Consider the following 16,636-nt stretch of genomic DNA (forward strand, 5'->3'; position numbering starts at 1 on the left):
AAAAAAGACAGAAGCAGTAGATCACAGAAGATGGTCTGTTTTCCTGTCTCCACAGTTTTGCTTTTCACTTCCTCAGCTTGTGTCTGCCTGTCAAGTCCATTCCCAGAAACACCAACATGATGATAAATGATCAGGAAATTGTCTTGTTCTGCTCTATTACCCACCTACTACTTGAAAATACCATTGTGAATCTTGTTTACCTGGTAACCACCAGCTGTGACCGGTTCCAAGTTGATCAGTGATAGAAGAGGTCTGTATGAACTCAGACTGTAAGTCTTGACTATTGTTGTTGGTTCTTTTGATAAAAATGTATTGCAACAGTAGAGAGGGATGTTATCTGCTTTGTGAGAGTCCCCAGTAAAGATCCTGCTTTGGGACCCCCACGTTTTACCAGACAGTGATATTAATTACTACTTTCTTAATCTGGTGTCAAATCCATGCACAGATGGTAATGAAAAGACATACTTGCCATCAGCAACACACAAGCAATGGCCTACAGGTTTTCTTTCTCTGGATTTATTCTTGACTGCTTTGGGGCTCTGCGCAGTTGCATGGGTTGTGCAGTCCTAATACTGTCCTGGGAAATGGTTAAAACTAAATGCTAAGACACTGCCACTGCCCCCCTCTCTCTCTATCTCTGTCTCACTTTATACGGGAGCAACATTGCCTTGAATGGATAGTGAAAAAAAAAGGTAAATTAGTCAACAGGACTTGCCAGTGCCTCACACTGAATGGTGAGAAATCCATGCACAGAGAGTGGAGTGAGTATGAAGGAAGGGATTGTGAGCACAGAGCGTTTACTGACTCCAGTGGACTGCCAGCACCAAGCAGAAAGGATATAGTCAAAAGGAAGGACAAAACGTACAAATACTCACTCACCCGCAGTCCTGGCTGTCCATCTAAGCCAGATGCACCCTGCATAATTTGTGTCAATAAAGGGATGGGTAAGAGGAACACGAGTTTAGTGTACGATGGTTAATGATCATAAACAACAATGCACAGTGATAGTAAGGTGGGAATTCCTGATGCAATTGTGTATTAAACATGAATCACAGACATAAAAAGACCAAAAAAAAACAAAGGGATTATATAAATGATAACAGGGAACAGATGATACGAAGTTATACAACACTAAAGTTAATTAATCAGAAACAGTTATAGGTGAGAAGTGCACAAGAGACTGGTTAAAAACCAGTCAAACTGTGCTCAAGGGATAGCCTAACTATCACAGCTGGATAAGCACTGGGGAAGCTTTTCTCTGCACAGCAGATGTAGCCAAATTATAAAATTGATAGAGAACAGGTTTACAATTTGATTCCATCTGGAGCACATAGGAAACCTTTCCTCATCTTCTCACCATTGACTCTCAGTGGCTGGAATGTTGAAATTTTCCTGTTGAAACATTAGTGAATTTATGAACAGTGAACAGTGGCTGTGTCAATAGGCAGATCAAAGAAATAAAATTATGATGAACCTGCTTAGAGATTAATGGTTAAAAAAAAACAAAGGATTCAAAAACACACTCCAACTTTCATGTAATACAGATGCATGTGAACCTTCACCCTGACCATAACACAATTCTTGGAAGCAAGTTGTTTCTTGTTTATTATAATGAGATGCACAATGTGGGGAATATCTCACAATGAAAACAAAATTGTTATGAAGTTAACAAAGGAGATATAGCAAATTAATGACAAATTAAAATAAATACTGGAAATCTGTTTTAAATACATATCCAGTCCATGTATTTAATACTACCCTTCAAACATTGGTAAGAAAACCCCCTTTTTAAAAAACTGAATGTACATATCAGAGAAAAAGTGGAAAGTGAAGCCCAGACAGCAGTATGCTAAAATGATTAACAAAAGAGCAGAAATGCAATTCATAACATCTCAATTTATACGAAATGAAAAGTAGGGATAAGTACAGAAAAATGTATAATGATCATCTTTGTCAGCCAATAAAAGTGTAATTGGATGAAGAAAATAGGAATTCCTCTGTGAATAATGCGTCAGTGCACTCCTCTTTAGGTCTAACTGCCTTGTAACTAACAACTTCCTTTAAGTTTTCTCATTTTCAATGTGAAAGATGTTGCTATTACTTTATTAAGGCACTGAAACACAGACGGTACTTAGCTACAGCTGTCCTTTCTGCTGATTACAGTCCATCCTATCCCTCACCTCTTCCTTTGACAAGTTGTGTTGTGTTGATCCTGTTCTCATACTGACCTGAGGAATCTTGCTTATTCTTCCCATTCCTCCATGAGATGGTCTAATTCTGAACTTTAGCTCCCTCTCCTGGCCTACTTTTTAATTATTCATGGGTCTCTCACAGAGATATTTGATAAGGATTTGTATTATCTTTAGTTCCACCTTATTCGCTGCAATGGCTCATCCAGGTTTCCCATCTGTGTCCTACTTGCTTCGATGATACCATTATGTACAACAGAACTTATGAAACTTCCTTCTTCCCCCTTCACTGAAATGTTTGCACCTCTGTTTTTGTAGACCCATTAATCACTTGCCTCTATATAGTCAGATTGAAGACTTGAGGTGACTGCCATCTTCTGGTGTTGCTTGTGCAGTATATTAGGAATGTGAACAGTGGAAAAAGATTTAAGTATTGGCAGTCAAGTCGGTCAAACACACAGATTTAATTTGAATTATTCCAATTCAGCAATGTCTTTCTATATGTATTCTGGAGCTATGTTCTTACATTTAAAAATATCCAACAAAACTAATACCGATTGAAGATTTGAAGCAAGTCAAGCAATTATTTAATGTTTTTTTTCCACAATTACATCACTTATTAAGATATTCTTCTATTTTGACAGTACATATTTAGAGTGATCCTTTTTCAAATTCTGCCTTTTTTTTAAGCAGTGAAATGTACACTAAATCAGTGGAAAATTTGGAAATAAAAGAACACTCTTTTTGTTCCAATCCATTTTGTGGATGCATGTCCAAAAGGATACAAGATTCTTGAAATAAAAATCAGAAAATGTTGGAAATACTCAGCAGGTGGGATAACATATCTGTTTCCTTCTTTGGAGATGATGCCAAACCTACTGAGTTTTTCCAGGATATCCTAACTTTTTTTATCTATTGATTTCTAGCATCTGTAGGAACTTACTTACGTTTGAAAGTTCCTGGCTTTTTCCCTTGTTCTAAAATTTTGATTTCAGGAAGAGGCTGCTTCTCATCACCACCCCTTCCCTGTCCCGACATCATAGAGAGGCAATTATGAATGATTATGTTGTTTTCTAGAAGGAGTTAGATATTGTTCTTAGGGCTAATGGGATCACAGGATATTGGGGGAAAGAAGGAACAGGGCTCTGAGTTGAATTTGTTTATTCATTCATGGGACATGGATGGCACTGGCCAGGCCAGTATTTGTAGCCCAAACCCTAATTATCCAGAGGGCAGTTGAGAGTTGGTTACATTGCTGTGGGTCTAGAGTCACATGTAGCTCAGACTGGGTAGGGACAGCAGATTTCCTTACCTAAAGGACATTAATATCAGATGTGCTTTTCTTGAAAATCACCATTAGACTCTTGATTTTTATTGAATTCAGATACAACCATCTGTCAATGTAGGATTTGAGCCTGGATCCCCAAGAATATTACCTGGGTCTCTGGATTATTAGTCTAATGATTATGGGTCAGCCATGTATAGTTGAATGCATATACAATGAGTAGGTTTGACTGCCTTCTTTTGATCTCCTGCTCCTTGGATGCTGCCTGACCTGCTGTGCTTTTCCACCACCACACTCTCGACTCTCATCTCCAGCATCTGCAGTCCTCACTTTCTACCACTACCTCCCTTTGATCCCCTGCTTGGGATAATAAACATTGCAGTCATATCTTCTGTTTCATTGCTGAAGATATGCTTAGCCATAATACTATTGAATAGCAGAATAGGTTCAAAGGGACAAATGGCATACACCTGCTGCTATTTTCTATGTCTCTATGATTTTCATAGTTAGAAATCCTGCCAGCTAGGCAAATAACACTGATGTGCAAAGCAGTCGTACCTGGAAGGGAGCTGGTGAAGTGGGGCACAACAATCTGCTTTCTGCACAGCAATTGATCACAAAGCGATTCATTTCCAAACGAAAAATATTGAGTTTACAATCAGCAATAGTGACCCCAAACTCAGTTCCTCTTCTCCTTCCTGAATAGAATGGCAGTGTTTCTCAGATGCTGTGGGTCTTTTGTAGAAAGGACATGTCCAGATGGATCTGCCTCTTTATACAGATGACACCATCAGTGGGGTTTGGGAATCAGGTGAATACTGGTCCTATTAACTGTCAGAAGCCCCCAGAACTCAGTCCTTAAAGGTTTATCCCTGTACGTCTCCTCAACATAGCCATTCAGTTTCCAAGGTAGTTCTGTCTCGCTGCTTGCTGCAATATGGGCTGGAATCATCCATTCTTGAGGACAAGGTCAGTTTTGAGTAGCGAAATGATTACCACTTCCATCTGGGGGTGGGGTTTGGGCTGGTTTTACTCAAGCAATCACATGCTGCTAGCTCATTGCATGTGTGCGCCGAATCGTGCGGCAGGGACTTAAAAGGAAAAGCTCGTTGTATGGATGTTCAGTCGCCTTTAAAGTTCAGAGAACCTTAATTACAAACCTTACCCCACTGTCAGGAAACTAAGTTTAGCCTCCTGTACAATAGGATTGCCTGCCTGACTTCCTTTCTGCTCCCAAGAGCAGAAGATGATCCCTCTCATGGTCACAACTTGTTGAAACAAATAAAATCAAGAGATATTTCATTGAAAATTAATTCCATACAGGGACTATCAATGGTTTTAAAAGCTTTACAGGCTGGGGTCCATTATTTCAAAATTTTGATGACCCAGGTCTCTCAAAAATAAAGCAATAGATACTGATACTGTTAATCCTGAAAAAAAAATCCTTTCTCATTCTCCATTTTTTCTTCAGTTTTGCTCAGTGCCAATTCCCTTCACATCTCTTTCTCCCTGCACATTTTTCTCCCTCACACTCACTTTTATGTTTCTCTGTGTCTCTTCCTTGAATACCATTTCTCACTTCCTGCCTTAGGTTTCTCTTCCCTTTATTTTTGTTTCCCTTTCAAGTTTTATTTCTGCTCCTTTTCATCACCAACCTGATATTCAATGATCATTCTTTCATTGTTCCTCTTCCTATTAGTTACCCTCCATTTATTTCCCTCTTTCATTCACATATTTATTTCTGTCTCTCTTTCTAATTCCATATCTTCTGCCATCCCGATTGCACTTCTTTTACTTCTCTTTCTTCTTTCCTTTCTCTTTTTCAGTTCTATCTTGCTCCTGTTCTCTTGCATCCCTTCACACCTCTTTCCACCTCCACTTCTGTTTCTCTCGCTTCGACAGATGTTTCCTTTGGCTTTCAAGAAATAGAAAAGAGAGGGAAATGCAGGGGTAAAATTCAACATCACATCGGGTCATAGAGGGTGAGAGATGTACGGCACAGAAAGTGACCCTTCGCTCTTACTCGTCCAAGTTGATCAGATAACCTAAATTAATCTAGTCCCATTTGCCAGCACTTGGCCCATATCTCTCTAAACTCTTGCTATTCATATACCCATCCAGGTGTCTTTTAAATGTTGTAATTGTACCAGCCTCAACCACCTCCTCTGGCAGTTCATTCCATACACAGACCATCCTCTGCGGGAAAAAGTGGTCCCTAAGGTCCCTTTTAAATCTTTGCCCTCTCACCCTAAACCTCTGCAATCCAGTTTTGGACTCACCTACTCTGGGAAAAAGACCTTGTCTATTTAGCCTATTCATGCCCCTCATGATTTTATAAACCTCCAAAAGGTCACCCCTCAGCCTCCGACACTCCAAGGATAAAAACATCTCCAGCCGATTGAGGCTCTCCCTATATCTCAAATCCTCCAATCCTAACAATATTCTTGTAAATCTTTTCTGAAACCTGTCAAAACTTGAAAGGGTTCAGAAAAGATTTACAAGGATGTTGCCAAGTTTGGAGGATTTGAGCCAAAGGGAGAGGCTGAATAGGCTGGGGCTGTTTTCCCTGGAGTCTCGGAGGCTGAGGGGTGACCTTAGAGGTTTATAAAATCATGAGGGGCATGGATAGGGTAAATAGACAAGGTCTTTTTTCCTGGGGTGGGGGAGTCCAGAACTAGAGAGCATAGGTTTAGAGCAAGACGGGAAAGATATAAAAAAGAACTAAGGGGCAACATTTTCACATAGAGGGTGGTATGTGTATGGAATGACCTGCCAGAAGAAGTGGTGGAGACTGGTACAATTACAACATTTAAAAGGCACTTGGATGGTTATTTGAATAGGAAGGGTTTGGAGGGATATGGGCAGGTGCTGGCAGGTGGGACTAGATTGGGTTGGGATATCTGGTCAGCATGGACGGGTTGGACCGGAGGGTCTGTTTCTGTGCTGTACATCTCTATGACTCTATGATTAAGTTTCACAACATCTATCCTATAGTGGGGAGAGCAGAACTTGACACAGTATTCCAAAAGCAGCCTAACCAATGTCCTGTACAGCCGCAACATGGCATCTCAACTTCTATATTCAATGCTCTAATCAATGAAGGCAAGCACACCAAACATCACCTTCATCACCTGTCTATCTGCAATCCACTTTCAAGGAACTATGCTCCTGCATACCCAGGCAACACTCCCCAGAGCCTTACCACTAACTGTATAAGTTCTGCTCTCATTTGCCTTACCAATGTGCAACACCTCACTTTTATCTAAATTAAACTCCATCTGCTACTCCTCAGTCCATTGGCCCATCTGATCAAGGTCCTATCGTACTCCGAGATACCTTCTTCACTGCCTACTATACCTCCAATTTTGGTGTCATTAGATTTAGATTAGATTACTTACAGTGTGGAAACCGTTCCTTCGACCCAACAAGTCCACACCGACCCGCCGAAGCGCAACCCACCCAGACCCATTTATCCCTTCACTACGGGCAATTCAGCATGGCCAATTCACCTGACCTGCACATTTTTGGACTGTGGTAGGTAACCGGAGCACCCGGAGGAAACCCACAGAGACATGGGGAGAATGTGCAAACTCTACACAGTCAGTCAGTTGCCTGAGGTGGGAATTGAACCCGGGTCTCTGGCACTGTGAGGCAGCAGTGCTAACCACTGTGCCACCCTGCCACCCATCCGCAAACTTACTGATCATGTCTTCTATATTCACATCTAAATCATTTATATAAATGTCAAAAAGCAGTGGACCCAACACCGATCCTTGTGGTACACCACTGGTCACAGGCACCACATTAGCCAACCTCCAGTCTTCCAGCATCTCACCAGTGGCTATCGATAATACAAATATCTCAGCAAGGGACCAAGCATTCACCTCCTTAGCTTCCCACAAAGTTGTGGGATACACCTGATCAGGTTCACCTTTTTTATATGTTTTCAGATGCCCAGCACCTCCCCGTAGTATGGACACTTTTCAAGATAGGACTGTTTATTTCCCCAAGTTGTTTAGCTCCCACATCCTTCTCCACAGTGAATACTGACATAAAAGACTTGTTCAGTATGTCATCTATTTCCTGTGGTTCCTATGCTCCTACAGTATATCCTACTGCCCTTATACTCCTATACGGATTCACTCAATCTGAGCTGTCTATACCTGACATAGGTATGCTTCCATTTTTTTAACCAGAGCTGCAATTTCTCTAGTCATCCAGCATTCTCTGCACTTAGCTTCTCCTGATAAAGGCTAGTAAATAGGCTGGACTTTTTTCACTGAAGTGTAGGAGGTTGAGGGATGACCTTATAGAGATTTATAAAATCATGAAGGGCATAGAGAAGATGAACAGCAAAGGCCTTTTCCCTAGGGTGGGGGTCAATACGAGAGGGCATAGGTTTAAGATGAGGGAAAAGATTGAAAAGGGACCCGAGAGCGAACTTTTTCACACAGAGGGTAGTTTGTACGTGGAATTAACTGCCAGAGAGAGTGGTAGATGCAGGTACAGTTACAACATTTAAAAGACATTTGGACATGAATAGGAAAGGATGCAGGCCATGCCAAACTTGGTCAGCATGGACGAGTTGGATCAAAAGGTCTACTTCTGTACTGTATGACTCTATGACTCCAGTTGATGTAAACTGAGTCAGTGAACATATTGCAGACTGGAGTATAGACTAGTCCAGGCAACTCTGCATTTGGTTTCATTTAGTGAACTTCAAGAACCTGGCACTGTTCTCCAGATTATAAATTTTACAGAAGAATAACAAGATTATGCAGGATAATGAATGACTGCATGGAATCAAGTGACACAAGGGTTCCTGCGCCAAGACTCATTGCAGATGTGTAAAGTTGAAGCATCGAACCCTTCTCCCCAGAAAATTTCCACCATTTGCAACAATACTGCAAAAATGAAACAAACTCTCCACAGATTTAGACAATCGTTGCAAAGGGAGGATGGAGATAAAATCCTATTGAAATGTAACTACTGCTGACTCCTAGGAATTTATTTCTTTCCTTTCATCCATGTAACTTTCACACTGCACCACACATTAGCTCAGGCCAAGACCCTTCTCTCCTGAATTGGGATGAAATGGACAAGGGATGACCAACAAAATGGCTGCAGCCTCTGTTTCTGCCCCTGCTGCTTTACTGAGGGTAGCAATCGGAGTGCGTCTCAGACAATATTGTTTCTGTAAACAAAGTTAATGTACATTGTTGCATGCCATCTCTGGAAAATCTTCAGATTTTTAGCAAAATAATGCAGTTCAGCAGCTGCTGAACTTTGCAAAAAGGCGGGAAGTTTTAAAAGATAAATAAAATAGTTTTGCCTCCTTTATAATTTATCTATAAATTATACATGCAGCAGTGATTTCCTTTATAATTTATCTATAAATTATAAATGAAATTACTGCTGCATGTGTTTTATCTGTTTGCATTATGCTGAGTCATGACAGAGCTGTCACTGAAATGTGTAACTGCTCATACAACAAATATATTGACCAAATGCATACTTTTTGCAACTGCTAAACTGTCAAATAAAATATTTTAAATGCAGAAAAGTTTTGAAACCAATTTAAAAACGAAGGTGGGAGAGTGGCAAAAGCTGCAAACCAGGTAGCTTGATATCTGTCATGGGGAAGCTGTTAGAATCTATTATTAAAAAGGTACTTACTGGGCACTTGGGGAAAAAAAATCTCAAGGTAATTGGGAAGATTCAGCATAGTTTTATGAAAGAAAAATCCTGTTTAAACAATTTTTACAATTCTATGAAAGAGTGACATGCGCCATGGATAAAGCAGAGCCCATTGATTAATAGTACTTGGCTTCTAGAGGTTTTTAACAATATATTATGTAAGAGGTTATTGTATGAAATAGGAGCGGATGTAGAATGGCTAACATATCGGCATAGATAATGGATCTGTTTCAGATTGGCAGCATGTGACAAGTGGAACTCGCAGGGGTCAGGGTTGGGCACTTGGTCTTTTACAAATTCATCTCAATGATTTAAACATGGTTGCTAAATCTGCACTGGCACAAAGATAGGTAAGAATATATGTTGTGAAGATGTTAGAACAAGGATGCAGGCCAATATATAGGTTACACGAATAGTTTTTAAAAAACTGCTAGTATATTGTTACATATTTCAGTGATAGGATTGTCATGACTCATTGTAATGCAAACAGACACAACATATGCTGCAGGATTCAATTTTCTACTTAATTGTGGAAGAGACAAAACCACTTTACTTACTCTTTAAAGCTTTTCCCAAGCGGGGGGACTGGTTTGGCACGGACAGGTTGAACCGAAGAGTCTATTTCTGTGCAGTGTGACTCTATGACTATGACTCTATTCAAAATCGGGCAGCGCTGAACTACATCATTTCACTAAAAATCAGAAGTTTTTTTTTCTGGAGATAGGCTGTTAATGAGCCTGCAACAATTGAACTTGTTAATAGGAAAAATGCAAGAATATATGATGCTTTTCACTTTAGCAAGAAAGATAAAAAAAAAGTGCTATTTCAAAGGAAAACGACCGCAGAGTTCCAAGCAGCAGAGGGATTTAGGTGATCTTAAATATATTGAGTAATATGAACACTTTTAGTCTCCTTATTTGAGGAATGAGGTAAATGCACTAGAGGCAGTTCAAAGGAGGTTTACAAGATTGATACTGAAATTAGCAGGTTGTCTTACGAGGACAGATCTGATAGGCTAGACTTGTTTTCACTTGGGTTCAGAAGGATAGGGCTGATTTTACTGAAGTATACAAGATCCAGAATGGACTCGTTAGGGTGGACATGGCAAAGATGTTTCCTGCTGCAGCTGAATCTAGAACTAGGGGACACAATCTTAAAATGAGCAGTCACCCTTTTAGTATGGGATGAAGGGCATTTGTTTTTCTCAGAGACTTTGGAACTCTGTCTCAGGAGTCAGTGGCTGCAGAGTCATTGAATATTTTTTAAGATGGAGATAGATAGATTCTTGTTAGGCAAGGGAATCAAAGGTTATCAGGGATAGATAGGAATGTGGAATTCCAAATGTAAACAGATCAGCCATGAGTTGATTGAATGGCAGAGTAGGATTGAAGGGCTGAATAGTCTATATCTACTTCTAACTTAATGTGGGTAAGTAAATTGGAATAAATGGTGAAGTACATTTTACAGTTGTATAAGTACAGCTTAGTAACATTAGCAACAACTTCTATTTTAAATACTTTTGATTGCTCTGATGTTTTCAGTTCAAACATTTTCTGAGATTAATACGTCTGAGGTCAAATTGGTTCTTTTGGGATTTGTGAGGGGCAATTCAATTTGTAGTGTGATTTTAGACACGTGACTGTGTTGGTGCAGGGGTTTGGGAGAAATACAAATGCATTTTGAAACACTTAGAAATTCATTTTGAGACCTTGATATAACTCAATTTTTGCTGCTAATTTCATTAGAAGATCAAGGCTAATACATTTGGGAACAGATGTGAGTGGAGTCTTAACCCATCTACTTAGGAAATGGTCAGTCTCCGAGCCAAAATTAAGATCCTGCTCTCTCAGATAATTCCACTTTGCAGATGTTGAGGGGTGTTCACAACCTGAAATTGAACTGGTCTCCATATTCCTTCTTCCCCAAATTGAAAATCTAGCCTTGGAGGTCCTGGCAGTTCACAGGATAAAAGTGTGCACCATTCCTGTTTTGAACTAGCTCCATTGAACCACAGGAGTATACTCAGATCCACTCATTATCTGTTTTCCTTTCCCCAACTGGTTATGCAATAGTGAACTGCTGGATTTAGGGTGAGAACATCTTGCTTTGAAGTCCCATTAGAGTTCAATCAACCTTTCACCATAATCAGATAGATAGATAGATAAAAGGAGTGCTATTCCTGAAAATGTGGGTACGAATAGAGGACTGAGCATTCTGGAGCCTTTGCAGTTTCTGTTAGCTCTTCAAAAGTGGGAAATAGGGATGATGAGTGCAGCCAATACGTACTTCATGACTAATGAGACAGGGGTCTGTGGATACTTGAGTGGACACTCCTAGCTTTGTAACTCATTATGGAGTTTAATTTCATTCATGTGCTAATTTTAACACAAACAAAGATTGAGCTAGGAAACCTCCTCTACCGTTTGAGTACCAAACGATGCTCTACAATGTGAAATAATTCATAAACTATTTTGGGAGCAGGTAATAATTAGTGTTGAGGAGGTAGGAAGTAAACTTGGGAGATTGTCTTAAATAGAATGCATCACAGCAGTTGCCTGCTATATTCCACACTGGATATTCATTTCTACTGAAACCAATTTTGAATTTTGTTCCCAGTGAATAACAGACAGATAATAAAATATTTTGTTTAATGCCACTTCTTGGGAGGAATTTGCACTCTCGGTGTCAAGGCTGAATCAAGCTTATCTCGGTACAGTAAGCTTGAACAACATTTACTGCTTATTAATTATGGATTGGTGGTGCTGGAAGAGCACAGCAGTTCAGGCAGCATCCAAGGAGCTTCGAAATCGACGTTTCGGGCAAAAGCCCCCTTTTACCTTGCTTATTAATTATGCCTCATCACAAAATACCTGGTGCATTATGCGGGAAACTATAGCAAAGTACACAAGGTCATGAAATTTTGGCAAATTTTAACTTCCATGCGCCTGATAATTCTTTCACTGGGCAGATTCAGTCAGGTATTTCCCATGTTGCCTTCACCTTGTCATTAACATAGGACAGTTTTGGAGTCAAAGCACAGAATTATCAAGTAATGTCTGAACCACTGCCTGTCCAGTATAGGTTCTCTTTGGGCACTAATGATAGGCCTGTAAATATTTGCAAATTGGAATTGAATGGTGAGTTTCCCATACTCTGGTGCCTACTTGGCAAACACTGGTTCCTGTTTCTATGGGCTGACTGGTGACATGCAAGCTAGAAGGTGGCTATTTCTACTGCAGAAATCTTCAGCTGCAGAAGGGGAAAGTTGGATGGAGATTGAAAGTCATTTTTGTCTCAGCTGCTTGTAGAGTTTGCACATTAAAGGTGCTTAAATCGAATGTAGTTGCTGCTATTGTTTTTGTAAAGATGTTGCAACTATTTAAACTTCCCGCTTCTTTTCACTCTTGACACTAATTTTCCACCCTTTAAGATGCTGCTGAATGGTTCTTAACATCACTTAATTTCCCACCCCTCAAACTGCAAGCTGTGTGCTGGGGATTTTTATTTCACTCTTTCAGCTTCCTAGTGCATAATAATAAGAATTTAGGCCAAAGTCCGATGTTGATAAATCTGGATGGGTGTCATAAGAATATAGGAACAGCAGCAGCCCATTTAGCTTCCTAAGCCTATTCTGTCTCTCAAAAATTATTATGACTGCTCTACCTTAATTGAAGAAAAATTTTAAATATCAGATTTCAAATTTACTATTGATTTAGTATCAATATCAATTATGGAAGAGAGATCCGTTTTTAGGTGAAAACAACTCCGAACTTTAGTCTGCCTCTAAATTTTAGAGTGTAGGTCTGAGATGTATGTTCCTAACCAGTGGTATTTTATCTCGAGCTACCCTATTTATTCCCTTTAATATCTGGAAAACTTCATTGAAATCATCCCTTAACCTCCCAAACATTTATATAATCTACTCTTGTAAGTTAAATGTCAGAATCAGGTGTAATTCTGGTACAATATATTTCAACATATTTTTTCCAAGGGTAATTCATCCTTAAGGTGTGGTGCTCAAAACTGTTCACAACAAGTCCGCTTTAACCTAGGCCTCGTATTGCTGAAACATTACTCCTCTCCTATTTCAGTTCTCCAGTTAAAAGGCACAATTTAATTAGCTTTCTGATGATTTTCCCTATCTGTTCATGACATTTTAATGATCCATGTTCCTGGAACACAGAGTCTCTGGAGCTGTACTGCTTCAAGCTCTGTGTCTATACCTTTTTCAGGTCTGAAATGGTGACCTTACACTGAGTAAACGCCACCCACCAAAATAACATTCAACATCAAATTTATCAGTGTCCCTTTAATAAAAACAGAAAATGCTGGAAATATTCAGCACAGCAGAGCTCCAATTCTGATGATAGGTCAGTGACCTAAAACATTAACTTTATTTCTCACAACAAGTGCTGCCTGACGTGTTGAATATTTCCAGTATTTCCAGTTTTTATTCAAAATTTTCAGCATCTGTATTATTTTGTTTTGGCTTTAATTGTTTTTTTCCCCCTGATTTATTGCTGTACCTCTGTATCATGATATAAGAGAAAATGGAACTACATTGAACACACCTTCCTTCTTGGTTTTAGTTTTCAGTTAGCTGTCAGTCATGCTTTAGTTCAAAACTAACGCTACCTTAATCTTACGTATTTATCCTATCTTTACTGATTGCCAAGAGCAGCTCCGTCCTAAGGTAAAGGGGGCAGTACCCAACTAAGCCTGAACACCTGCTTTATAAAATGGCTTTTGCTGGTGTCTCCAAAAGCAAAAATGCCCTGGAGTAAAAAGTATACATTGAACTTCAGATCATCCATTTCACTGATGGTGAGTGGTTTTCGCAGGTAAGATTTAATTTCCTTACAACTGTTTATGAACCTTCAGCCGAGATAAAATTTCCGGTGGCGAAAACGTAAAATTTCACTTCGGAGATGTCAAATAGTTGGCAATACTAGTTAGTCTTTTGTTTGAGCGTTGTTAAATCTACCCTGCCAGGAAAACAAAGCAGATTCACTGGTTCCCCCATCCTTCCCACCCTGGCTGTATTCCAGGAAGATTTCCTGCAACAAGTCAGCCTTAATATCAAAAGCAGCCTTAATATCAATGGGGGTCAATTTTCCACACAGTAGGTCAGAAAACATGACACGAGTAGCAGATTAGCTGTCAGTTACACACCTTATCTGTTTTTCTGGAACCCATTGTGAAAAGGGGTATTGAAGGGGACGTGTGATGAGTGGCTGATTAATTGCTGCTCAGTTTCCATCCAAATCAAAAGTGGAAATGACCCTTATCAGTCCATAGAAAGATAGTCAGCGCAACCTTAGCAAAGTCATAATGTATAGTACTTGTGTTATAAGCTGAGATGTATTGTGGTTGGAGGAACCTTCATTTTTGAGCACACTGAGTGAGAATGATTACAGTGATGAAGATCATTTTCATTTTACCATCTGCTTTTACATTTGGCACCAGCTGTGGAAAATGTCAATATTAAATCTCACCTGTCACTGACTACAGAACGGTCATTATTACTTTTCTCCATTCGTTAGCGAAGGGAGAAAGTGAAACTTTTAAAAGGTGCTTTCCCTACCATATTCTTACACTGATCCTGTAGCTAACATTGTCAAATGGAAGAAAAAATACCCCTAAACGTTCTCAAAGTGCATTTGTGAAACTGTTGAGATGTCCAGTAGATTCTTCGGAACAGTTTAGGATAAATGAACAATATATAACAAAAAGGTGAGACGTCACAAGACGGGACATAATGTACATACAATGACAATGATGATTGTTAATTTTTTGGCAAGTATCATCTGCGTTTTGCAGAGAAGAATTAAAAAAAACTTATTTACGATTAAAAAGTTATTAAAGGAATCTAACAAGACAGCACACAATGTAACTGGGTGGTTCTAACAGTTAGTGGTTTGTTTCTGCTCCAGCACTGTGCAATTGTTCTCCAGTATTACTCAGAGTAAACCAGAGATGTCGGCACTCTTACGATGTAAGCTGTATTAAATGTTATCTACTTACTGGGAGACCAAGGGGTCCTCTGTCACCTTTTTGACCTGGTTCACCCTTCCCTCCTTTAACACCATTCAACCCTGGTTCACCCTAAATGTAAAAGTAAAGTCCACCTTTTTTTTGCTACTTTGAAGCTGGGACAGAAATGCATTTAAATTAATTGCAAAAAGCTACTGCAAATATCTGTGCATCCATCAAAGTATTATTTCCTCCCCAGGAATTATTGCATTTTCCAATCGATGTACATTAGCATTCCTGATATTTATTTGATATTTGTGGCAACTGCTATTTTCTTCTTCCTTGATTGAACGAGAAATAAAAGAAAGAGACCTATTTTAAACTGGTACATATAAACTTGTTGGTGTTGTTAATATCATAGTGGTCAGATCAGAATTTATGAAGTATTTCATCCACCCAATGTTGTCGTAATGTATTTTACTGATACAAAACTTTGAGACACCCTCATTATAATATTGTTAAGTGGCTTCCCTTTATATTTATTCCATGATGGAAGATGGTCATTTTCACACTTGGAATACAAACTGTTGGCAACATTAGGGAATTAAAATTCATTGCATACCGATGGTATTATCAGTCTGTCATTTTTTTTGTCATTAACAACTTTAAAATAAATAGTGGTGTCTGTGTTAAAATTGCAGATAGGTGACCACCACATGAATATATTAAAGAGGCTGTTTATTAAAAAAAAAATCAGGAGTGTGCAAAATAAAAGCTTGACATTTTACATATTATTTTGCCCTTGGGATATTTGTGGCACTATAAAATGAACACTGTGTAATCCTAAATGAAGGATTCCACTCCTGATTTTGTGATAAAAGGAACTCCAATGATCAATTTGCTTGAAGTGTTAAGCCTATCCTTCCCTGAGAAATTCAGGTACTGATACACTTGGGCTGCGATCATCAACTCCTGGCAACTACAACTATCTTCCTGCATGGTGACTTTGACAGTAGCACAAAGGGTTTTTCCCATTAGAGTCATAATACCGTAAAGCATGGAAAAAAAACCCCTTTGGCCCAATCTGCTCATGCTGTTCAGACCCTCTAAATTAATCTAGTCGCATTTGCCAGCAATTGGCCCATATCCCCCAAACCCTTTCTATTCACGTAAACATCCAAATGCCTTTTAGATGTTGTAATTGTACGAGCACCACTGTCTGTGTGAAAAGGGTTGCCCCTTTAAACTCAGTTAAGATGTCATTCTATTAGATGATGTTGCCATGAATTGGAGAGAGTAGGAAGGCTCAGCCTCAGAGTGAAGGGACAACCCTTTAGAACTGAGGTGAGGGGGAATTTCTTCAGCCAGAGGTTTGTGAATCTGTGGAACTCACTGCCGCAGAAGGCTGTTGAGGCTAAGCCATTGAGTTTACTTAAGACTGAGATAGACAGGTTGTTGATTAGTAAAGGGGATCAATGATTACAGGGAGAAG

At 39.4% G+C, this 16,636-nt stretch overlaps 1 protein-coding gene across 1 annotated transcript in view; it reads right to left on the reverse strand.

Moving 5' to 3' along the window:
- The window catches only part of LOC140459775 (uncharacterized), a 243,750-nt gene that overhangs the window by 41,572 nt on the left and 185,542 nt on the right, over nt 1–16,636 (reverse strand). Inside the window, exons 27-28 of the mRNA XM_072554326.1 lie at nt 15,196–15,276; nt 880–915 (exon numbers count right to left, since the gene is read on the reverse strand). Of these exons, the coding sequence (XP_072410427.1) occupies nt 880–915; nt 15,196–15,276 (117 nt within the window). The remainder of the gene's footprint in view (nt 1–879; nt 916–15,195; nt 15,277–16,636) is intronic.

Source organism: Chiloscyllium punctatum, chromosome 1 (assembly GCF_047496795.1).
Source record: "Chiloscyllium punctatum isolate Juve2018m chromosome 1, sChiPun1.3, whole genome shotgun sequence".
NCBI lineage: Eukaryota > Metazoa > Chordata > Chondrichthyes > Orectolobiformes > Hemiscylliidae > Chiloscyllium > Chiloscyllium punctatum.